General features: G+C 50.6%; 1 protein-coding gene across 4 annotated transcripts in view; it reads left to right on the forward strand.

The window, feature by feature from the left end:
* KIAA0513 (KIAA0513 ortholog) overlaps positions 1 to 23,809 on the forward strand; it is a 66,890-nt gene that overhangs the window by 23,409 nt on the left and 19,672 nt on the right. For 2 of the 4 annotated variants that reach the window (XM_033219197.1, XM_033219200.1), the window contains exons 2-3: positions 14,867 to 15,019; positions 20,897 to 21,381. In XM_033219197.1, the coding sequence (XP_033075088.1) occupies positions 21,053 to 21,381 (329 nt within the window). In that variant the 5' untranslated portion in view covers positions 14,867 to 15,019; positions 20,897 to 21,052. The remainder of the gene's footprint in view (positions 1 to 14,866; positions 15,020 to 20,896; positions 21,382 to 23,809) is intronic. The other 2 variants (XM_033219198.1, XM_033219199.1) reach the window with 1 other exon arrangement.

Genomic DNA, 23,809 nt, shown 5'->3' on the forward strand with positions numbered 1-23,809 from the left:
TAGTGGCGGGGAAGTGAAGAAGGCCTCAGCAAAGGCGCAGGGTGTGTGTGAGCGGGAGAGGGAGGGAAAATCAGCCTGATGAGGGCAGAAGTTCTTTCTTGAGGACACCAACACCGAGTACTTCTGTGAGGTTGCTTTGCCCGGTGGCCACGTCCCCTCTGTCCTTGCTCCCTGCAGAACTGCGTGGGCAGCTTCAAGCAGCTCCGGATTGCAGAGCACCTTGGGCCCCAGCCAGAGATGGCAGGTGTCATGGGTAGGTGGGGACAGACACTAGTGGCTCTTGAACAGAGGGCTCACTGTGGCCTGCCAGGCCATCCCTGGATCCAGGAGGATTTGCCCAGTCTTTCCTCCCACAGAGGCACAGATGTCCTCGGTGCACAGCTGTTAGCTTTGGCCCTTCATGGGGCCAGCAGGAGCTGAGCACCAAGCCCAAAGAGAATAGAGGTTGGTTCCGTTCCACCCTCACCTACCTTGGGTTCTGATATGGTTTGGATCTATGTCCCCACCAAATCTCCTGTGGAATTGTAATCCCAGTGTTGGAGATGGGAGGTGATTGGATCATGAGGGCAAATTTCTCGTGAGTGGTTTAGTGCCATATCTCTTGGCACTGTCCTCGAGATAGTGAGTGCTCATGAGATCTGCTTGTTTAAAAGCGTGTGGCAGGCCAGGCGCGGTGGCTCACGCTGGTAATCCTAGCACTTTGGGAGGCCGAGGCAGGCGGATCACGAGGTCAGGAGATCGAGACCATCTTGGCTAACACGGTGAAACCCTGCCTCTACTGAAAATACAAAAAAATTAGCCGGTGTGGTGGCGGCGCCTGTAGTCCCAGCTACTCGGGGGACTGAGGCAGGAGAATGGCGTGAACCCAGGAGGCAGAGGTTGCAGTGAGCCGAGATCGTGCCACTGCACTCCAACCTGGGTGAGAGAGCGAGACTCCATCTCAAAAAAAAAAAAAAAGGGGGTGTGGCACCTACCCTCATTCTCTCTCTTGCTCCAGTTCCTGCAACGTAGGACGTGGCTGCTTCCTCTTTACCTTTCGCTGTGTTCATAAGTTTCCTGAGGCATCCCCAGAAACCAAGCAGATACCAGCATGATGCTTCCTGCACAGCCTGTAGAGCCAGTTACAACCTCTTTCTTTATAAATTACCCAGTCTCGGTCTTTATAGCACTGCAAGAATGGCCTCATTCACATTTATGAGGCCCAAGTCCTGCATCACTTAGGGAGCCTCTCCCAGTTCAGTAATTATGTGCTGCTGTCTCCGTGCCAAGGGGTTGGGTCAATATTCGTTTATTTTGCCAAATTATGTGAGAGTGGAAGGCTCAGTCGGTCTCTGTCCAAATTGAATTCAGCTGTCCTGGAGTTGTCCGCCGTGTCCTTTTATGAAAGAAGTATAGCCCGTCGCCTGGGGAGGGCATGCCTTGCGCTGGGTTCTAACACGCGGTTGTAGTGGAACCAACTCAGTCAATGGTGATAGCTGATGGTAGACAACCCATCACCCCAGGCTGTCTCGGTGCCTGAAACTCGAGCACCCAGCTCTTGACTCAGGAATTACCTAGGACCAATTAAACAGTGACTAAAGTGCAAAGTGTACATCTGCGTGCTTGTGCGCGGTGACTTGAGTTGGGACTTAGGACAGCTTTTGAAAAAACAAGAAATTTCAAAGACTGGAGGAGCTGTTGATTGATTTATTTATGTTTATTTATTTTTTTGAGAAGGACTCTTGTTCTGTCACCCAGGCTGGAGTGCAGTGGCACAATCTCGGCTCACTGCAACCTCCACCTCCCGGGTTCAAGCCATTCTCCTGCCTCAGCCTCCCAAGTAGCTGGAATGACAGGCATGCTTCACTATGCCCAGCTAATTTTTGTATTTTTAGTAGAGACGGTTTCACCATGTTGGCCAGGCTGGTCTCGAACTCCTGACCTCAAATGATCCCCCTGCCTCGACTTCCCGAAATGCTAGGATTACAGGCGTGAGCTGCCATGCCCAGCCGAGCTGTTGATTTATAGCCATGGTATTTCTTTCCTTCCCTCCCCAATCCCCTGGGGGCTGACTCACCCCTTGTTTTCAGCAGTGTGGTGGAGTGGGGTTTGTTGTGGAGCCTTGTGCATTGTTGCTGAGTCAAGGAAGGCAGAAACAGTAGACTGTGTGCTCCGTGTCATGGGGAATGTATCCCCTGCACTGCCTGCCGTGTGCCCAGCACTTAGCACAGAGCCTGCCCTTCACAGGCGTTTACAAATGGACCCAGTGGGCCAGGTGCACTGGTTCATGCCTGTAATCCCAGCACTTCAGGAGGCCAAGGCAGCAGGATCACTTGAGCCCAGGTATTTGATACCAGCCTGGGTAACATAGTAAGATCCCATCTCTACAAAAAATGTGTTAAAAAATTAGCTGGGCATTAGATGCAGCTACTTGGGAGGCTGAGGTGGGAGGATCACTTGAGCCCAGGAATTTGAGGTTAACATTGAGCTATGGTTGCACCATTACACTCCAGCCTGGGCAACAGAGTGAGACCCTGTCTTAAAAAAAAAAAAGAAAGAAAAAAGAAAGGACCCAGTTGAAGCCATAGTTTTGTGAGGTCATCTTCGTGGAGAACTTAATGCATTTCATTCTCCCACTGGGTTGGGGAGCCAGCAGATGGGGAGCCAGCAGATGGACCCTTATCTCTTTTTTTCTGTGAACTGTGAACCAAATTTAGATGTTTTCCTCTTCCCGGAGGTCGTAAAATAGGACCTATCTTTGGATATAGCCATTATGACAGTTTTAGTGGAGAAGAACCGCCTTAAGCTTTTATAAAATGTTATCTCAGAAGGGAAATGGCAAGAAACTCTAGAGGTCCAGTGGCCTCTCCCGGTTAATAACCTGCTAACAAGCAGACATCCCCATTCCCCTTCCCGCTTCCCTCAAAGGGAGACCCCAAAGGACTGTTCCGGTTGGTGGTGGCTCCACCTTGCTGGAACTCCACTGCAGGCTCAGCTCTCCTTCTGAGCCACATAGAATCGTACTGTCTACTTCCTCATACGCAGTGACTCTCACACATTTAAAGACCACCGTCTTGTCTCACATGTTACTTACTCCCATGGTAATTTTTTTTTTTTTTTTTGAGACAGAGTTTCGCTCTGTCCCCCAGGCTGGAGTGCAGTGGCGCGATCTTGGCTCACTGCAAGCTCCACCTCCCGGGTTCACGCCATTCTCCTGCCTCAGCCTGCTGAGTAGCTGGGACTACAGGTGCCTGCCACCACACCTGGCTAATTTTTTTTTTTTTTTTTTTTTTTTTTTTTTTTTTGAGGCGGAGTCTCGCTCTGTCGCCCGGACTGGAGTGCAGTGGCCAGATCTCAGCTCACTGCAAGCTCTGCCTCCCGGGTTTACGCCATTCTCCTGCCTCAGCCTCCCGAGTAGCTGGGACTACAGGCGCCCGCCACCTCGCCCAGCTAGTTTTTGTATTTTTAGTAGAGACGGGGTTTCACCGTGTTAGCCAGGATGGTCTCGATCTCCTGACCTCGTGATCCGCCCGTCTCGGCCTCCCAAAGTGCTGGGATTACAGGCTTGAGCCACCGCACCCGGCCTAATTTTTTATTTTTTGTATTTTTAGTAGAGATGAGGTTTCACCGTGTTAGCCAGGATGGTCTCGATCTCCTGACTTTGTGATCAACCCGCCTCTGCCTCCCAGAGTGCTGGGATTGCAGGCGTGAGCCACTGCACCCAACCCTGCCATGGCAAATTCCAACTTTTTCACCCTTGCTCGGATGATATGATTATTAGACTCCCTAACAATGCTGGCGGGGTTTCTTTGGAATTTCTTTGGATGCCCTTGGTAGCTCTCGCCTTCTCCCTCTCATCATTTTTTTTTTTTTTAAGAGATGGGGTTTTGCTGTGTTGCCCAGGTTGGTCCCGAACTCCTGGGCTCAAGTGACCCTCTAGCCTCAGCCTCCTAAAGTGCTGGGATTACAGGCATGAGCCATTGTGCCTGGCTCCTTTCATAATTTTTTAAGTCTCACAAGCACTTATTAAATTAAAATGCCTTTGCAAGGTTCTTATCCTTTCTAAAACGATGCATTAGCCTGGTGCAGTGTTTCACACCTGTAACCCCAGCACTTTGGGAGGCCGAGGCGGGCAGATCACCTGAGGTCAGGAGTTCACGACCAGCCTGTTTAACATGGTGAAACCCTGTCTCTACTAAAAATACAAAAATTGGCCAGGCATGGTGGCTCATGCCTGTAATCCCAGCGCTTTGGGAGGCCAAGGCGGGCAGATCACGAGGTCAAGAGATCGAGGCCGTCCTGGCCAACATGGTGAAACCCACCCCATCTCTACTAAAAATACAAAAATTAGCTGGGAGCGGTGGTGCACACCTGTAGTTCCAGCTACTCAGGAAGCTGAGGAAGGAGAATCGCTTGAACCCTGGAGGCAGAGGTTGCAGCGAGCCGAGATCCACACCACTGCACTTCAGCCTGGTGACAGAGCAAGTAAGGCTCTGTCTCAAACAACAACAACAACAAAGCTAGCCAGGCCTGATGTTAGGCGCCTGTAATCCCAGCTACTCTGGAGGCTGAGGCACAAGAATTGCTTAAACCCAGGAGGCAGAGGTTGCAGTGAGCCAAGATCGTGCCGTTGCGCTCCAGCCTGGGCAACAAGAGTGAAACCCTGTCTCCAATCAACCAATCAATCAATCGATGCATCCTAATGGGTTTCTTTGGTCTTAAGTTTTGAGGATAACAATGAATATAGATTCTTGGACATGGCTAACCACAGTCTTGCTATGGAAAGTTGATCATTTCTCCTGAGGCGTGAAATTGAACAGAATGTTCCAGGAACAGTCTGACCAGCAGAAGCAGAATGACTGTCATCATCACTGTGGTTTGGGGGCAGGTGCTTTTGTCCATGCATCTGAAGGTCGGTTCAGAGTTTGTTGTTTTCATTAGTTCCACACATGTTGACTCCTAGCAAGCGAGCCGTCAAGCAGTGAGCTGCCTCTCAGTATCGTGCTTGTGTAACTTCGGATCAAATTTTTATTTTTATTTGTTTATTTTTTTTGAGACAGTCTCGCTGTGTCACCCAGGCTGGATTGCAGTGGCACAATCTCAGCTCACTGCAACCTCCTCCCAGGTTCAAGCGATTCTCTTGCCTTAGCTTCCCAAGTAGCTGGGATTACAGGTGCCCACCACCATGCCCAGCTAATTTTTGTAGTTTTTAATAGAAACAGGGTTTCACCATGTTGGCCAGGCTGGTCTCGAACTCCTGACCTCAGGTGATCCACCACCTCAGCCTCCCAAAGTACTGGGATTACAGACATGAGCCACCATGCCCAACCTGGATCAAATTTTTAGATAACCTCGCTAGTCATTTATGAGTTATTGGCAGGCAGACACCATGTTGTTTCTACATCATGCCTGATACATGGAAGGTACTCAGCAAACGCCCAATGAATGAATGAATTTCCCAGCCAGAGGTGTCTTTTCGACCCAGCGCCTTGCTGCAGTCTGCCAAAATCCTTTTGGGTCTTGATTGTGTCATTCTCTTAAGTTAATTCTATCTTTTGGTTTTATGTTCCCCACGTTCTCTATCAGCATGTTGTTTGCATTCATATCTGAATAATTAATAAGGTGTAAGGATAGGCCTGTACTAGAGTTTGCCCCAAGAGGGATGGAGACATCTTTCCAAGTTGACTCTTGGATAAGGCAGCTCAGCTATCATGTTTTATCAAACTTAACAACTCATCAGGCCGGGCTCGGTGGCTCATGCCTGTAATCCCAGCACTTTGGGAGGCCGAGGCGGGCGGATCACAAGGTCAGGAGATCGAGACCACGGTGAAATCCCGTCTCTACTAAAAATACAAAAAATGGCCGGGCGCGGTGGCTCAAGCCTGTAATCCCAGCACTTTGGGAGGCTGAGACGGGCGGATCACGAGGTCAGGAGATCGAGACCATCCTGGCTAACACGGTGAAACCCCGTCTCTACTAAAAATACAAAAACTAGCCGGGCGAGGCGGCGGGCGCCTGTAGTCCCAGCTACTCGGGAGGCTGAGGCAGGAGAATGGCGTAAACCCGGGAGGCGGAGCTTGCAGTGAGCTGAGATCCGGCCACTGCACTCCAGCCTGGGCGACAGAGTGAGACTCCGTCTCAAAAAAAAAAAAAAAAAAAAATACAAAAAATTAGCCAGGCGCAGTGGCGGGCGCCTGTAATCCCAGCTACTGGGGAGGCTGAGGCAGGAGAATGGCGTGAACCCGGGAGGCGGAGCTTGCAGTGAGCCGAGATCGCGCCACTGAGCTCCAGCCCAGACGACAGAGCGAGACTCTGTCTCAAAAAAAAAAAAAAAAAAATCATTTCTAAGATTCATCTTTATTTTATACATTACTAAGAAAGATTACTTGAGCCCAGGAGTTCAGAATCAGCCCAGGCAATGTAGTGGGAACTTGTCACTACAAAAAAAATTTTAAGGCCAGGCGTGGTGGCTCACGCCTGTAATCCCAGCACTTTGGGAGGCTGAGGAGGGCGGATCACGAGGTCAAAAGATTGAGAACAGCCTGGCCAACATGGAAACCCCGTCTCTACTAAAAATACAAAAATTAGCTGGGCATGGTGGTGTGTGCCTGTAATCCCAGCTACTCAGGAGGCTGAAGCAGGAGAATCACTTGAACCCGTGAGTCAGAGGTTGCAGTGAACTAAGATCATGCCACTGCACTCCAGCCTGGTGACAGAGCAAGAATCCGTCTTAAAAAAATAAAAATTTAAAATTAGCTGAGTGTGGTGGTGTGTGCTTGTAGTCCCAGCTACTCAGGAGGGCGAGTTGGGAGGATCATTTGAGCCCAGGAGGTAGAGGTTGCGGTGAGCTGTGATCGTGCCACTGTACTCCAGCCTGGGTAACAGTGAGACTGTGTCTCAAAAATAAGATTAAACACTGCCATTTAAACTGTTACACATTTTCTTATCATTTAGAATTTTTATTCTATCCTTATTGAAAGAATGTCTTTAGAATTACTTAGATATAGATTGTTATGTGTCACCTTGGTCCATAATAAAAAAAAAATAAGCAAAATAAATTGGTTAAAATACTTCGAAAGCTTCTTCACATTCAAAGACCCATATTTCTGAAGTTATCTCAGCACCGTTGAAATCTGTGTTTCTTTTTTTTCTTTTTTCTTTCTTTCTTTCTTTCTTTCTTTCTTTTTTTTTTTGTTGTTGTTGTTGTTGTTGAGATGGAGTCTCGCTCTGTTGCCCAGGCTGGAGTGCAGTGGCCACAGTCTCGGCTCACTGCAACCCCAGGTTCAAGCAGTTCTCTGCCTCAGCCTCCGGAGTAACTGGGATTGCAGGTGCGCACCACCACGCCTGGCTGATTTTTGTATTTTTAGTAGAGATAGGACCTTACCATGTTGGCCAAGCTGGTCTCAAACTCTTGACCTCCAATGATTCACCCTCCTCGGCCTTCCAGAGTGCTGGGATTACAGGCATGAGCCACTGCGCCCAGCCAAAATCCATGTTTCTGTACAGTATCATCCTGTCGCCAGCAGTATGCGCTTCCCAATGTGTACCATCCGTTTACCTTTTGGGGAGGCCAAAAGGGGATGGCAATGTTCTACATCCTGGCGCAGGTGGTGGCTGCATGGACATATTCACTTTGTGAGGGTTCATTGAACGGCATCATTATGATTTATGTACTTTTTGTATTTTATTTCATTTTATTTTTGAGGCAGGGTCTCTCTCTGTTACAGAGACTTGAATGCAGTGGTGCAATCTCGGTTTACTGCAACCTCTGATTCCTGGGCTCAAGCAATCCTCCCACCTCAGCCTCCCGAGTAGCTGGGACTACAGGTGTGTGGCACCACGCCCAGCTAATTTAGTTAATTTTTTTGTAGAGACAGAGTCTCGCTATGTGCCCAGGCTGGCCTCAAACTCCTGGACTGAAGTGAGCCTCCCGCCTTGGCCTCTCAAAGTGCTGGGATTACAGGTATGAGCCACTGCCCCCAGCCTCTTTTTATTTGTTTTATTTTATTTTATTTTGATTGCTTAAAAATAGAAAAGGAGTGTCCACTCTTGTCTCTAGACAGTACCATGATGGGCTAGTTGAAACAGTGATAAGACACATCTGATTTCAGATATCTTAAAATGCAAAAGAAAATAAGATGCATTTTAGGGTAATGAAATACAATATTTCTAAATACATCTAATTACACATTGCTCAGGCCATGTTTTTCTGCCTCATCTTCAAAGACGGAAAGTGAAAGCAAAGTCCCTTGCTGAAACTCAGTGTAGCATTCTACAGGGCAGGACAATCTCCCTGATCTCTGAGTCTGTAACACACACACACAAGCAACAGCAGGGCTTAGTCTGGCACCAGTTCCTGACCTCAGCCCTCACCACTTCCCCTTCGTAGTGCTTGCAGAGCATTGTGTTAGTAACCTCTTTCTAGATACCTACCTGACATGGATATCTTACTTAATCTGTTGCACAGAATCTACCACCTTCTCCTTTTGAAATGAGGTTTACATTTACCCTTCCTCTCACCTCTCCCCCAGCCTGTTATCTTGGTTTTCTCAGAGACGAGAAATCGTGATTCAGAGCGTTTCTCTGTGAAGCCTTGAGTTGTAATTCGTCAGTGCGACAGCCAAGTGCTCGGAGCCAGCCTCCCACCAGCGTGGGCTCTTGGGCCCACTCACACTCTAAGCTGGTGCTTGGGCGGTGCTGCGGGGCAAGCTGTGCTTTTGCTTTCCCTCCCGTCTCTCCCCTAGGCCCCTTCCTGGCCTTGCCAGTGCTGCAGTTCAGCCCTTCTCTGCACTCTAAATGGTTCTGTGCTTTGTGTGTGCCTCTGGTTCAGCCCAGACCCCCCTGGAAGCCACAGCCAGCAGTTTCTCCTGTCCACATGACAAGCACATGCCAGCAGGCACCTTGAACTCAGGATAGCTGGGAGTCGGTTGTGATGGACGGCATGAGGGTCTGCAGTGGGGATCCAGGATCCCGGACATGGATCCTAAACTGCTGTAGGACCCGTGCCTTCCTAAGCCACCCACCCTTTGGTCCTTCTAATCAGCGTAGTGTTAGAAAAGCATGCTTTCTAACTTTGTGTTAGAAAGAGGACCCTTCTCCACACTGCCATGAGAAGTCTTTCAAACGCCCTGGAAGTTAGGTTCAGAACAAGCCAGTCAGTAAGTTCCCATCGTGCGGCACTGCAGCGGCAGCTCTTTCCACTCCGCAGAACATCAGCCACAGGGAGCCAGGGCAGCTGCACAGCCCACCCCATGGGAAATGCCTGACTTTCTCCGTGTGGGTCCCTCTCCAGGAAAGCCTCCCTTCCCAGCTCCACTTAAAACCGGCCCAGCCTTCCGAGACACAGTTCCCCAAGTCTTCCCTGATAATCTCCTTGCCATTGGTGTGTGCTCTTGCGTTCCTCTGAGCCCTGCTCACCGAGAGCCCTTTGTTCACTGGTTACGGTGCTGGCCCCCTTTGCTCGACTGCCCAATTATTTAGATGCTTGTCTTTTTTTTTCTTTTTTGAGGTGGGGTCTCAGTCTGTCACCCAGGTTGGAGTGCAGTGGCGTGATCATAGCTCACTGTAGCCTTGAATTTCTGGGGTCAAGGGATCCTCATGCCGCAGCCTCTCGGACAGCTGAGACTATAGGTGCATGCCACCATGCTCGGCTAATTATTTTTAAAATATTTTATAGAGTCAAGGTCTGTCTTTGTTGCCCACACTGGTCATGAACTCCTGGCTTCAAGTGATCTTCCTGCCGCAGCCTCCCAAAGTGCTGGGATTACAGGCAAGAGCCGCTGCGCCCAGCCGAGATACTTGTCTTATGCTTCCTACTGGGTGTACAGTGTCTGAAGATTGAGTCCGTCAACTGCTCTTGTTTGCACAGCGCCCTCTACGCAGCACCTCCACAGAAAGCGTGTCAGCGGGACTATTGACTGGGCTTTTCTCTGCCTCCTGGGTTATATTGTAAATCAGGAATTGTGCCGTGTACACTTGCATGCAGCCGAGAAGAGTGGCGTAGAGTCCGGTCTGATGCATTTTATTGATCAAAAGACCAGTAAATGATCCTCCAGTTTTTTTCTCCTTTCAGTTATAAAATAAATCGGCAGCAGGGCATTTTCCTGACAGTCTTCCTTAAACTGCTTCTCCCAGCCGGGCGCGGTGGCTCAAGCCTGTAATCCCAGCACTTTGGGAGGCCGAGACGGGCAGATCACAAGGTCAGGAGATCGAGACCATCCTGGCTAACACAGTGAAACCCCGTCTCTACTAAAAAATACAAAAAAACTAGCCGGGCGAGGTGGCGGGCGCCTGTTGCCCCAGCTACTTGGGAGGCTGAGGCAGGACAATGGCGTGAACCCGGGAGGCGGAGTTTGCAGGGAGCCGAGATCCAGCCACTGCACTCCAGCCTGGGCGACAGAACGAGACTCCATCTCAAAAAAAAAAAAAAAAACCCAAAAAACTGCTCCTCCCCCATCACCAGGTGTACAGGGCGGCGGGAGGAAGTGTGTTGTGTGATTGGAATGCCAGTGGCTGCACTCAGCAGCTGACCTTGCGGACTGAGGCAGGTGTGGAGGAAGGAGCAGTTCAGATGCAACCCCTTTGGGTGGAGCTCACCTTTGCTGGCACTGTGAGTTTTTAACCAAAACACATTGACTGAGCATCTCTTATGGACCTAGCCCTGTTTCAGTCCTGGGAATACTGCAGTGAAGAAAACACACGACTCCTGACTCCCAGGGAACTTGCGTTGGAGGAGTGTTGTCCTGAGATCTTCAGTCCCGGGCCACAAGGAGGGACAGTCAGCCAGAGCGTAGCCCGTATGCCAGTGCCTGGTTGAGAGGATCTCCATTGGAGAGGCTGCCTCTGTTTCTTCCTCTCTCTCTTTTTACCTTTCCTACGGTGCTGAGGCTGCCTCTTTCAAGCCAGTGCCCTGTGAGTAGGTCATTTTTTGTGGGACCTGGTGTGTCTGCACATGGCTTGGTGTGGGCTGGAGCTGCCCCCACTGCCCTCCTCATGGGTGACCCCAACATTTTTGTCTTCACTGGGCAGTACTCCCCACAGGAGTAGCCCCTGCAGATGGCTAAGATGCTGCTGCTGTCTGTGTCTGAGGGAATAAAGCCAGGCTCTCATGTTCGCAGCAGAAGGACAGCTCTCCCTCCCTGGTGACTACAGCGCATGGGTGCTATTGTGGGTGTCAAATCCGAACCTTAGCACTTCAGGCCCTCTTCAGAGAATTCAAGCATGAATGGTCTGTGGCCCGACACTTGTCAAAAGCCCTACTGAGGCATCTGGCATTGGAGGAGAGGCACCGTCGTGGGCACGTTCACTGTCGTGCCTCGTGTATCAGGGAGCTCTTCTCTTCACCTAGTAGCGAGATGCAGCCAGACAAATACCTGTACCAAATCGATTTCATGTATGCCTTCAGATTTTTTGAGAGTCATTTAAAGAAATGCCTGTTTTGGCCAGGCGCATTGGCTCATGCCTATAATCCCAGCACTTTGGGAGGCCGAAGCAGGCGGATTCCTAAGGTCAGGAGTTCGAGACCAGCCTGATCAACATGGTGAAACCCTGTCTCTACTAAAAATGCAAAATTAGCCTGGTGGCGTGGCGCATGTCTGTAATCCCAGCTACTCAGGAGGCTGAGGCAGGAGAATCACATGAATCCGGGTGGCAAAGGTTGTGGTGAGTCAAGATTGCTCCAGTGCACTCCAGCCTGGGCAACGAGAGCAGAACTCCATCAAGAAAGAGAGAGAGCAAGCGAGAGCAAGCGAAAGAGAGAAAGAGAGGAAGAAAGAAAGAAAGGAAGAAAGGAGGGAGGGAGGGAATGTTGGTTTCATCATCTCTGTACCTTTTACAGACCTTGTTAGAGACCTTGTCATCACAGTAATTAGTGTCATTGTATGTGAGGACCCTCCTGCCAAGTGCATTTCCAAATTCAGTATCTGCAGAAAGCTACTCTGCGGATGAATTTGTCAGATTAAGAGAATGTTATGGCCCAGGATGCTTTTCTTTTTGGCTTTGGCTGCCAGGAAACTCAACTAAATCCACTGCCCAACTGCAGTAATGAATTTGGTTGATTCCACTGTCTCGCAGTTGCTCTAGATCCATACTAACTGAGTATAAATCTGTGTCTGCACAGCGACCCAAACACACTGACATCTAAAAGGACATTGACATTTCCTGTGACTTGACAGGACTGCTGGACCAACTATTAGACCAACTATTGCTTGGTAGCCCCAAACAGCCAAAAATCTCTTTGTGGCTCAGATAGGGTATCATCAAAAGACACGTAAACATGACCTTATGGTAGAAGTGAACTGCTTCACGCTAGTAATGTGCTGTCTTGCAGGTATCCAGTATTGCTGTGTTTCCCTCGAAAAACTGATCTATCTTGTGGTACCCCTATAAAGTTTGCTTAGGTGTTCTGGGGGTGCCCTGTTGCCAGTTTGGGAACCACAACCCTAGGTTAAAAGCATTCTCAGCCCCTTGAGCTCTGCCTCCTGCAATGAGGATTTGGGGTTCCCCCTGAGCCAGGCTGTCTTCTCTAGTTATAGGAGATAGGAGGTAGTATCCAGCTAAGGTGGCTGCAGAAAAGAGTGCGGTGCCTGAGGCCAAATATGATGCTTAAGATGCTATCAGACGCCAGGTCTGCCTGGAGGTGATCCCCGCATACACCCCTCTCCTCCAGCCCCACGTTTCTCATCTCTAAACTGGGAGTAAAAGCAATAATACTGCCCCAGCAGTGTGAAGTTGTTCAGAATGAAATGTTTTTGTATAGTTTTACTCTTTGAAAGGTACGAACTACTCTGATAATAGGGTCATTGAGGCCGGGCGCGGTGGCTCAAGCCTGTCATCCCAGCACTTTGGGAGGCCGAGACGGGCAGATCACGAGGTCAGGAGATCGAGACCATCCTGGCTAACACGGTGAAACCCCGTCTCTACTAAAAAGATACCAAAAAAAACTAGCCGGGCGAGGTGGCGGCGCCTGTAGTCCCAGCTACTCGGGAGGCTGAGGCAGGAGAATGGCGTGAACCCGGGAGGCGGAGCTTACAGTGAGCTGAGATCCGGCCACTGCACTCCAGCCGGGGCGACAGAGTGAGACTCCGTCTCAAAAAAAAAAAAAAAGGGTCATTGATTTCTCTGCTGAAGTGTCTCATGTTAGCACGGCCAGGGGAGATCTTCAGCTTCACCCGTCAAGCCGGGAGGACCATAACCTGTTTCCCTGAAGTGTTTCTTCTGAGGCCCTTCATATAGTACCTCACTTACTGTGATAATCCAACTGATTAAGGAAAAGAGCAATTCTCATTCACATTTTTCCAAGAGGAAACTAGGGTACAGATTCAGATGATTTCCCAGTTTGATTTTGTGTTTGTTTGTTTTGTTTTTTGAGACTGGGTCTCATTCTGTCACCCAGGCTGGAATGCAGTGGCACTATCTCGGCTCACTGCAACCTCCACTTCCCAGGCTCAAACGAGCCTCATGTCTCAGACTCCCAAGTGGCTGGAATTACAGGCACCTCCCACCATGCCCAGCTAATTTTTGTATTTTTAGTAGAGACAGGGTTTCACCGTGTTAGCCAGGCTGGTCTCGAACTCCTGACCTCAGGTGATCCTCCTGCCTCAGCCTCCCAAAGTGTTGGGATTACAGGCATGAGCCACTGCGCCTGGCTTTCTTAGGTTGATTTGTGATGGAGCTGAGATGCAAGGACGAAGAGGCGAGTTTTTCCTTGTTTGGGCCGCCAGGCAGTTGGCAAACCAGGTACCTTAGTCAGGAGTGGAGAGGAGAGAAGTTCAGGCCTCCCTCAGAGACACAGCTGGTGTCTCGGGGCCCCGGTGCCCTATCCGCACAGTGCACCTGTCCCTCCTGCACAGCACCCTGCATGGACAGCAGGAGCAAAACCTAGGACGCCAGCTCCAAGGCTGGGGTTAGGCGATGTTTCCACCTTACAGTTGAAATGAAGGTTCAGGCCGGGTGCGGTGGCTCAAGCCTGTCATCCCAGCACTTTGGGAGGCTGAGACGGGCGGATCACGAGGTCAGGAGATCGAGACCATCCTGGCTAACACGGTGAAACCCCGTCTCTACTAAAAAATACAAAAAACTAGCCGGGCGTGGTGGCGGGCGCCTGGAGTCCCAGCTACTCGGGAGGCTGAGGCAGGAGAATGGCGTGAACCCGGGAGGCGGAGCTTGCAGTGAGCTGAGATCCGGCCACTGCTCTCCAGCCTGGGCGACAGAGCGAGACTCTGTCTCAAAAAAAAAAAAAAAAGAAAAAGAATCGAAGGTTCAGGCCAGGCACGGTGGCTCACGCCTGTAATCCCAGCACTTTCAGAGGCCAAGTTGGAAGGATTGCTTGGGCCCAGGAGTTCGAAACAAACCTGGGCAACATAGTGAGACCTCACCTTTACAAAATAATAGTAATAATAATAATAAGTTAGCCAGGCGTGGTAACACATGCCTATAGTCCCAGCTGCTCAGGAGGCTGAGACGGGAGGATCACTTGAGCCCAGGAGGTCAAGGCTGCAGTGAGCCAAGATCACACCATTCTACTCCAGCCTGGGCAACAGAGTGTGAACCTATCAAAAAAGAAAAAAGAAAAAGGCTGGGTGCAGTGGCTCACACCTGTAATTCTAGCACTTTGGGAGGCAGAGGTGGGTGGATTACCTGAGGTCAGAAGTTTGAGACCAACCTGGCCAACATGGTGAAACCCCATCTCTACTAAAAATACAAAATTAGCCCAGCATGGTGGCAGGAGCCTGCACTCCCAGCTACTTGGGAGGCCAAGGCAGGAGAATTGCTTGAACCCAGGAGGCAGAGGTTGTAGTGAGCTGAGATCACGCCACTGCACTCCAGCCTGGGCGACAAAGTGAGTCTGTGTCTCAAAAAAAAAAAAAAGAAGAAAGAAAAGTTTCAGGTAAAAGCCCACCAAGTATATACTGCTGCAGACAGACTTTTGGCAAGGCAATTCGGCGTTTCCTATCACAAGGCTTAAGAATGCGCACACCGTTTGTCAGCAGTTCCACATGTAGAAATGCCTCCTCAAGCATCTGAGATGTCGCTGTAAGAGGTGAGGATGACTGGGGATCTGGAGCACTGGTTCTCCAGCTGATCTGTGTTCGGATTCCTTGCCCGGTCTCTTCCTGGCCTCTCCCCGCCTTACCTTATTGCAGCTTTAACAGGGGAGACAATCCAGGTGTATATACATGTGATGCTATGTGTGTTGTGTGTTGTGTGTTGTCTGAGGTTTTGCACACTCTGGGTGAGGGGAGCAGCACATTTGGGAGTTCTTGGGAACACTAAAAGAGAGGAGTGTCTTGAGGTTGATGGGAAGGGGCAGGCTTACAGAAAGTTCCAGATTCTCCCCACAGGGAGCCCTTGGCTGATTGCCCAAAGCCAACCTGCTGGAGAAGCCACAGCTCTGGTTGTTCAGGATGCTGGGGAAATCAGTGTGAGCACAGCTCCGTGGGGAAGTGGCGCAGCAGCCACACCGGGGCAATCTCGTGAGTTCCTTCTACAGCTGGAGGCTGCGGGGTGGGAAGAAGCAGTGGGGGAAGTGGGGCGGAAGGGGTTGCAGCAGGAGGTTAGGAAACCCCCTCCAGAATACAGACCACTGTGGCCTCTTTTCCCATGAGCAGTGGCTCCCTGGCCTCATCAGCCTTCCCGGTTCTTGAACTTTCTAAAGCGGTTACCTTAGGGCCTGCATGCTTCATGTTCCCTCTGCATGGGTCACCTTCAAGCCTTTTCAATGCTGGTTGTCCCTCTTTCCATCTCAGCTCAGAGATCTGCCTCCCCAATCTCCCCATCCAAAGAAGCCACTTCTTAGCCCTCTCAGGGCCATCACCTTCAGATCATCTCTGTAGCACTTAGTGCTGCAGAAGCTCTTGTTTGGTTTTTTATTCTATTAACTGTCTCTTCCCCTCTCCCTGCCCCGTGGTACGTACGTAAACACACACACACACGCACACACACGTTCCATAAGGTCTCACTCATGGCTTTCTAGCTCTTTGCACAGTAACCAATGCATAGTAGATGCTCAGTACATGTGTGCAGAATGAATGGATGTTTGCAAAACTCTCATAAGGGCTTTGGAAAGTAGAGGTTGACTTAGAATTTTAGCCTACTTTGATTGGTGGAAGCCTCCATCGTGGGGCCTATGATGCTAATTGCAAAGTGTAACCGCAGGGGGGGTTACAGTGCTTCAGGCCAGCATGTTCCTATCTCCAGTGACCCAGATTCCCCTGTGGCCAAAAACGCTGTTTCTCCAAGTCTGGGCAGTGGCCTCAGTACCTCCTTGAAGGTAGAACAAAGCAGATGGGCTGGGGTGCAATCCACAGATGGGTTTTTTGACTACCAAAGTGTTTTGAAATAAATTTAAATTAGTTGCCAGTGTTGAGAAATCAGATTTCATGTAACAGGATTTCAGCATTCCTTAGAAACCTGTAGAAGATCTGATACTCCTGGGTCTGCGTTCCCAAATGGCGGCACTGGGCTGGCTCCGAGCAGGGGCAGTGTGGCTCCTTGTGGACCACCTCCTGTGTTTTCGCCAGCTGGCCCAGGCAGTCCCCCGAGATTGTGACCCTGCACTGTGGGAGTGGCCATCACCTTGTCCTGCCTAGAGGCCCATAATGACTTTTCCTTCCTGGAGGAAGAGAGTGGGATTGCTTCCCCTGCCATGACCACACAAAGTCACTGCTGTGACATCTTAGCTCTGTGAGCGAGCCCCAAACAGCTGAGATCCCTGAGCTGAGGGGTCCGGGGACAGGGGTGGTGCCCGCCGCAGCCCTCCTGCCACCCATCTGCTTCCTGTCACTCTGTGCCTCTCCTGTGATGATGTTGACTCCATGCTGAGCCCACTGAGGAAGGCGGCACCCAGCACTCAGGGCTTCTGGGAGAGGATGACTCATGAGAGCGTCTGATTGGCCCAAGAGTACCTGAGACTGGATCACAAATAGCCACGATCATCCAGTTTGATTGATTGATGGATTAATTTAGTTGAGATGGAGTCTCGCTGTGTCTGCACTGTGGAGTGCAGTGGCACGGTTCATTGCAGCCTCCACCTCCTGGTTTCAAGCAATTCTGCCTCAGCCTCCCGAGTAGCTGGGATTACAGGCGCCTGCCACCACACCTGGCTGATTTTTGCATTTTTAGTAGAGACAGGGTTTCGCCATGTTGGACAGGCTGGTCTTGAACTCCTGACCTCAGGTGAACCACCCGCCTTGGCCTCCCAGAATATTGGGATTGCAGGCGTGAGCCACTGCACCCGACGCCAGCTTGATCTTGAACCTCCTGTGTGTGGGCCGAGAGAGACGGCCCTGCTACTGCTTGAATGGCTTCCAGAGACAGTGACTTGTTTCCTTTTTCCCACTGAACTGTGAGTGTTTGCCATGCAATGTTAGGATAATGAACAAAATGAAAGAGGAAATCACCCCGATGCCAGTACCACCATACATTTCTACATTCTTCCTCATTGCTTTTGCATATGTATACATGATTGTAATTAGAGTAAAATTAAACTTCTCTAACTTCAGTGTTCTCAGCACTCAGAACAGGGGTTGACAAGCAGCAGCATTCAGTAAACCTGGGCTGACTACAGAACATTCTGTTTACTAGAAAGTGGACGTTTTTTGAATTGTATCATACACTCATCACTGCTGCATCAACTTTTTAACATGCATTTGCCATTTTACTGTATTTATTTATTTACTTATTTTAATTTTTTTGAGATGGAGAATCGCTTTTTTGCCCAGGCTGAAGTGCAGTGGCGTGATCTCGGCTCACTGCAACCTCTGCCTCCCAGGTTCAACCGATTCTCCTGCCTCAGCCTCCCGAGTATCTAGGATTACAAGCATGCACTACCATGCCTGGCTAATTTTTGTATTTTTAGTAGAGATGGGGTTTCACCGTGTTGCTCAGGCTGGTCTCGAACTCTTGACCTCAGGTGATCGACCCGCCTCAGCCTCCCAAAGTGCTGGGATTACAGGCATGAGCCGCCATGCCTGGCCCATTTTACTGTATTTAGGTATTTTTTCTACCCTCTTCCCAGTTAATCCAGATTATGAATACTGTTGCAGTGAGCATTTTTCTCTACATAACTGTTTTTGAGTGTTTTGAATTATTTTCTTAGGATAAATTCCAAGCATTTGAATTCCTGAATCAGAACAGAGAAAAATAAGAATGGTAGAAATTGCCTTTTGAAGTATTATTTATCCCTATTCCAGCAATGCTTAAGAATGTTAATTTTACCATAACTTTACCAGTATTTAGATAGTTTTTAATTTTTTACTAATTTAGTAGTATAAGATGGTACCTTATGGCTTTAATTTGCATATTTATATTGTGGTTATTAGTATGGGTTGAAGAATTGTCTAAGCCTTTAATAATTGTATTTCCGTTTTTCTTTTTTTGAGACGGAGTTGTGCTCTGTCACCCAGGCTGGAGTGCAGTGGCACCATCTCAGGTCACTATAGCCTCCTGGGTTCAAGCAGTTGTCTTAGTAGCTGGGACTACAGGCGTGCCCCACCATGCCTGGCTAGTTTTTGTATTTGTAGTGGAGATGGGGTTTCACCATGTTGCTCAGGCTGGTCTTGAACTCCTGACCTCAGGTGATCCACCCGCCTCAGCCTCCCACAGTGCTGGGATAACAGGTGTGAGCCACCGCGCCCGGCCTATAATTGTATTTCCTCTTGTGTGCCTTGCCTATTTGAGTGGTTTGTGTAGCTGTTAGAATATAGACTTTTTAGAGTTGTGTGAGTATGTAATACAGATACCACGAGCTCAGTTTTCTTTTTTTTTGAGACGGAGTTTCGCTCTGTCGCCCAGGCTGGAGTGCAGTGGCCGGATCTCAGCTCACTGCAAGCTCCGCCTCCCGGGTTCACGCCATTCTCCTGCCTCAGCCTCCCGAGTAGCTGGGACTACAGGCGCCCGCCACCTCGCCCGGCTCGTTTTTTGTATTTTTTAGTAGAGACGGGGTTTCACCCTGTTAGCCAGGATGGTCTCGATCTCCTGACCTTGTGATCCGCCCGTCTCGGCCTCCCAAAGTGCTGGGATGACAGGCTTGAGCCACCGCGCCCGGCCTAGCTCAGTTTTCCTACTATATTTACTGTACACATTTTCCTGCTGTGTGGTTTTTCATTTTTAATGCCAGGCACGTTACCATGGGTGTGGTTTTCTGTTCTTTGGCGAGTGAGCATGTGCTTGTGGAAGGGCCTTGGATCTCTGATCCAATCTTGATGCCTTAGCCAAGGGGACCCAGGGGAGAGTAGGGGCCTTGACCGAGGACACAGCTGGTGAGGGGAGACCCCAACCGGCCACTCCTTGCTCTCCAGCTCCCTGAGCCGAAGCCACTGCCTTCTGAGCTCATCAGAGCCCTTGTTACTATCCTGGCGTGCAAAGTTCTTCTGAGCTGAGGTTTATGCTTCTGTCTTCTGGTCTGAGGCTTGCCTTGTGGGGCTCCCCAGAACATGCCCATCACCATGCTGGTGACCGGGAGCCAGCCTTTTCTCTGTTCTGACTCAGGGTATTTAAAAATACCCCAGGCTGGAGAATTTGGAGGAATCCATCATCGACGGGTGAGCATTAAGCTCTTAAGAGGCAGAAAAGGCCATGCTGCTATTGAATTGTCCTCTGAAGATGCAGTCAGTTCAGCAGTTTCACAGCCACCTCACTGGCAGGCATCGTCCTAGATATTTGGGGCCTAACGGCCAGGGCTGAGGTTAGAGGTATGCTCTGCTCCGAGGGGCTGCCTGTCAAGACGGTGTCTCCTTCCTGCTTAGCTGTCTGCCTCTGTACTGGTGAGGAAGGTTCCCCGGGGCCTCTTGGCCCAGCAGCCAGGAGACCTGGATTAGAAGCGAAGATGTGAATCCCAGCTCTGCCAACCTGAGACCTGCGTAGCCAACACCGCTGACCCTGTGAGCATGTTCACAATCGGGTCTGTGACTTCCTTCAGCAAGCACACAGCACACACGCATGCAGTCAGGAGTTCCCGCTGGGCACAGCATGGCTGCAGCGGTGCCAGGCATGGTCCCTCTGGAGGGGCGTATGCTGTACGGGTAAACGGAAATGTTGGTGTCTGTCAGTAAAATGCTGTACGGGTAAACGGAAATGTTGGTGTCTGTCAGTAAAGCAAGCAGAATGATAAGTTAGGCTGAATGAGTTGCTGGAGCCCACAGAGGAGTCATCCATTCACTTTGAATAGGAGCAGAGTAGAGCTTTTCAGAAGACGTGGCCAAGGCAGAGCCTCAAGGGGTGAACAGAACTCGAGGGTAGGAATGGCGGAGGAAAAAGGAGGGGAATGGAGAAGGGAGAGGGCTGCCCAGCCTGAGGAGCCCAGGGGTGTGTCTTTTTCCAGGGCGGCTACTGTGCCGGGAGAGGGGACACGTCCAGATGGCAAATGTTGTGCTTAGCAACCATCATAGGGTTTGAGAAGGATGCTGAGAGGGGATAGACCTCTGACAGCCTGGGAACGTTCTGGATGAGAACAGAGCCCAGGAAGGAGGTCGGAGCCCAGGAGGTGAGGTGTCTGTTGCTCAGCAGGGAGGTTCTTCCGTAGCCACCAATTCCAGTGACAGCGAGCGGGCAGGTGGATTGTCCCTGGTGATCCCCCGTTTCCAGCCCAGGATGGACCTTTTCTGTCCTGGTGATGGGCTCAGTCTTGGGGCTGGAGCGGGGAGGAGGCCAGCAGAGGCAGTGCCCTGACAGTCTGTTTGCAGAACTTGGAGAAATCCTGATGTCAGTGTTTATTTGTTCATTCATTTAACAAGTTTTTATCGAGGGCCTACCGTGTACCAGGTTTTGAACAGTAAAGTGGATGGTAGGAGGAGGATGGTGAAGAGGCATCCCAAATTCCAGAAGAGCAGAGATTCTTCTCTTTACGGGGAGTGTGTGATCTAGGTCTGGATTCTGGTGAGGAATGCTGCTAACGTCTGTGTCTGTGTTTCCATTCTAGATGCTGTAGGGCCAGGTGAGCTGCTGCGAAGGACTCATTCTTGGTGGCCAGCAGTTACCGGCAACTTGTGAGCTTGGTGGGCTCCTACTAACACACCTGGGACGCCAGGCTGCCGGGCTCCCCTCCAGGCAGCCTCCCCAGCAGCTCCCCAGAGCCATGGAGGCCCCGGAGGTCCCCGTGGGCTCACTAATCGACTTTGGGCCTGAGGCACCCACCTCCTCTCCCCTGGAGGCACCACCCCCTGCACTGCAGGACGGGGATGGTTCCCTGGGGGATGGCGCGTCAGAGAGTGAGACCACTGAGTCTGCGGACAGTGAGAATGACATGGGCGAGTCACCCTCACACCCGTCCTGGGACCAGGACCGCCGCTCCTCCTCCAACGAGTCCTTCTCCTCCAGCCAGAGCACCGAGTCTACCCAGGATGAAGAGACCCTGGCACTCAGGGACTTCATGCGTGGCTACGTGGAGAAGATCTTCTCTGGAGGGTAAGGGGCCTGTGTGGACAAGACAGCCTGGCATGGCCACAGGGCCCAAGGGGACCCGCCTTCTGCTCTTGGCTCTGCCTCTCCCCAGGGTGCCACCTGGGGCCAGAGCTTCCATTCCTCATCAGCCAGGGATGGCCACTGCAGGGGCCTCCCTCCACTCCAGCCTGCATGCAGAGCCACGTGGGGACCTTTTAAAGAATACCCGAGCCTGGACTTCACTCCAGACCAATTACATCATTTCTCTAGGGTGAGGCCCAGCGTCAAAGCATGTGTGGCTCCCAGGTGATTTGGAAGGGCAACCGTGCAGGGAACCCCTGGAGGGGCGCGCTCCAGAGTACCCAGCTCACAGGTCCCCATCATCCCCGTGAGCTCCATTATTTTCTTTTTGTTTGTTTTCTTTCTTTCTTTCTTTCTTTTTTTTTTTGAGACCGGGTCTGGGTCTGTTACCCAGGCTGGAGTGCAGTAGTGCAATCTCAGCTTAATACACGCTCTGCCTCTCAGGTTCAAGTAATTCTCCTGTCTCAGCCTCCCGAGTAGCTGGGATTACAGGCACCTGCTACCACACCTGGCTAGTTTTTGTGTTTTTAATAGAGACAGGGTTTCACCATGTTGGCCAGGCTGCTCTCGAACTCCTGGTCTCATGTGATCCGCCCCTCCCAGCCTCCCACAGTGCTGGGGTTTTAAACGTGAGCCACCGTGCCTGGCCTGTTATTTTCCAATGCATGTTGTTCCCGCATTTTATCCATGCAATTCTTAAGCAAGGCTTTGGAGAGGACTGTCTGTTTCCTCTCACTCCGCCGACACCTGTCTCACCTCATCGTTGCGAAACACAAGGGGCACTTGTTCTGTTCCTGGGACCATCTGAGCATTTGTAGGCTCGCCACTCCCTAGCGCTCCTTGTCACAGCTCTAGTTGGCTAAGAGGTTGCAGTTATTCACTGAGATTAAATATAGGGGCAAGATAAGATCATAAAGCTGTGATTACCCATACTGGTGTGCTCATAAGAAGCAGATTCTTTTTTTTAGAGACAGGGCCTTACTCTGTTGCCCAGGCTGGAGTGCAGTGACACAGTCACGGCTCACTGCAGCCTCCACTTCCTAGGCTCAAGCAATCTTCCCACCACAGCCTCCCGAGTAGCCGGGACTATAGGTACACGCTGCCATGCCCAGCAATTTTTTTTCTTTTTGGAGACAAGGTCTCGCTCTGTCACCCAGGCTTGAGTGCAGTGGTGCAGTCATAGCTCACCACAGCCTCAAACTCCTGGCCTCAAGCAGTCCTCCTGCCACGAGCCTCCAAAGTGCTGACCCTGGCCAGCAGCTGATTCTGAAGCAGCTGTTTGCATGGGGTCCTTCCCTGGGTGGCTGTTCTTTTGTGGTTCTTAAGGGTAAAATAATGAGTGTTGACAATTGGAGCAGCAGGAAGGGAGAGTTGGGGGCTGTGACGTCCACTGAGAAGCGGGAGTCTGTGCATCAGCCTGATGTTTCCCTACCCCAGTTCACTGCCTGTTAATGTCTCAGCCAGGGGAAGGAGGATGCGCACACACACCCCAGAGCCATGGGCTTCACGTGTGGATTGTGGCTCTTCCACCATTCACGGCAGCACACTAGATACGGGTGGTCTTGCTGCTCTGTCCTGTGCGGGCTGGCAGCATTGGCATCTCCTGGGAGCTTGTGAGAAATGCAGAGTCTTGAGCCCTGGCTGGCCCCACTGAGTGAGAACATGCCCTTTAACAAGATCGGTAGTTCATGCACATCAGCGTCTGAGAGGCACTGCCTTAAGGGAAAGTTTTCCAGTTTCATTAACGCAATTAGGATTTGTGGCCAGGCTCAGTGGCTTACACCTGTATTCCCAACATTTTGGGAGGCTGAGGCAGGAGGATCGCTTGAGCCCAGGAGTTTGAGACCAGCCTAGGAAACACAGTAAAACTCTACAAAAAAACACACAAAAATTAGCCAGGCATGGTGGCATGTGCCCATAGTCCGAGCTACTCAGGAGGCTGAGGTGGGAGGATCACTTGAACCAGGGAGGCTTAGGTTGCAGTGAGCCGTGATCGTACCACTGTACTCCAGCCTGGCTGAAAAAAAAAAAAAAAAAAAGATAAAGAAATGTTGCCTTTTACTCTGCAGAGCCCATTGTTTCCACCGTGATTTGAGCCCCACGTGTGTAAACTCTCAAGGGCTGACTTCTGCCTTTTTGATGGGTGCTTCTCAATTGATGGAGACCAGCCTCAGTTTTCTGTGTGGTTAGAAAAGGGAACCGTTGTATGATAATCCAAATACCTGACTATCTAAAAATGCATTTATGGGCTGGGCATGGTGGCTCACACCTGTAATCCCAGCACTTTGGGAGACAAGGTGGGCACATCACCTAAGGCCAGCAGTTTGAGACCAGTCTAGCTAACATGACAAAACCCCATCTCTACTAAAAA

The sequence above is a fragment of the Trachypithecus francoisi genome, unplaced genomic scaffold (genome assembly GCF_009764315.1).
Source record: "Trachypithecus francoisi isolate TF-2019V2 unplaced genomic scaffold, Tfra_2.0 Lachesis_group10, whole genome shotgun sequence".
Lineage (NCBI taxonomy): Eukaryota > Metazoa > Chordata > Mammalia > Primates > Cercopithecidae > Trachypithecus > Trachypithecus francoisi.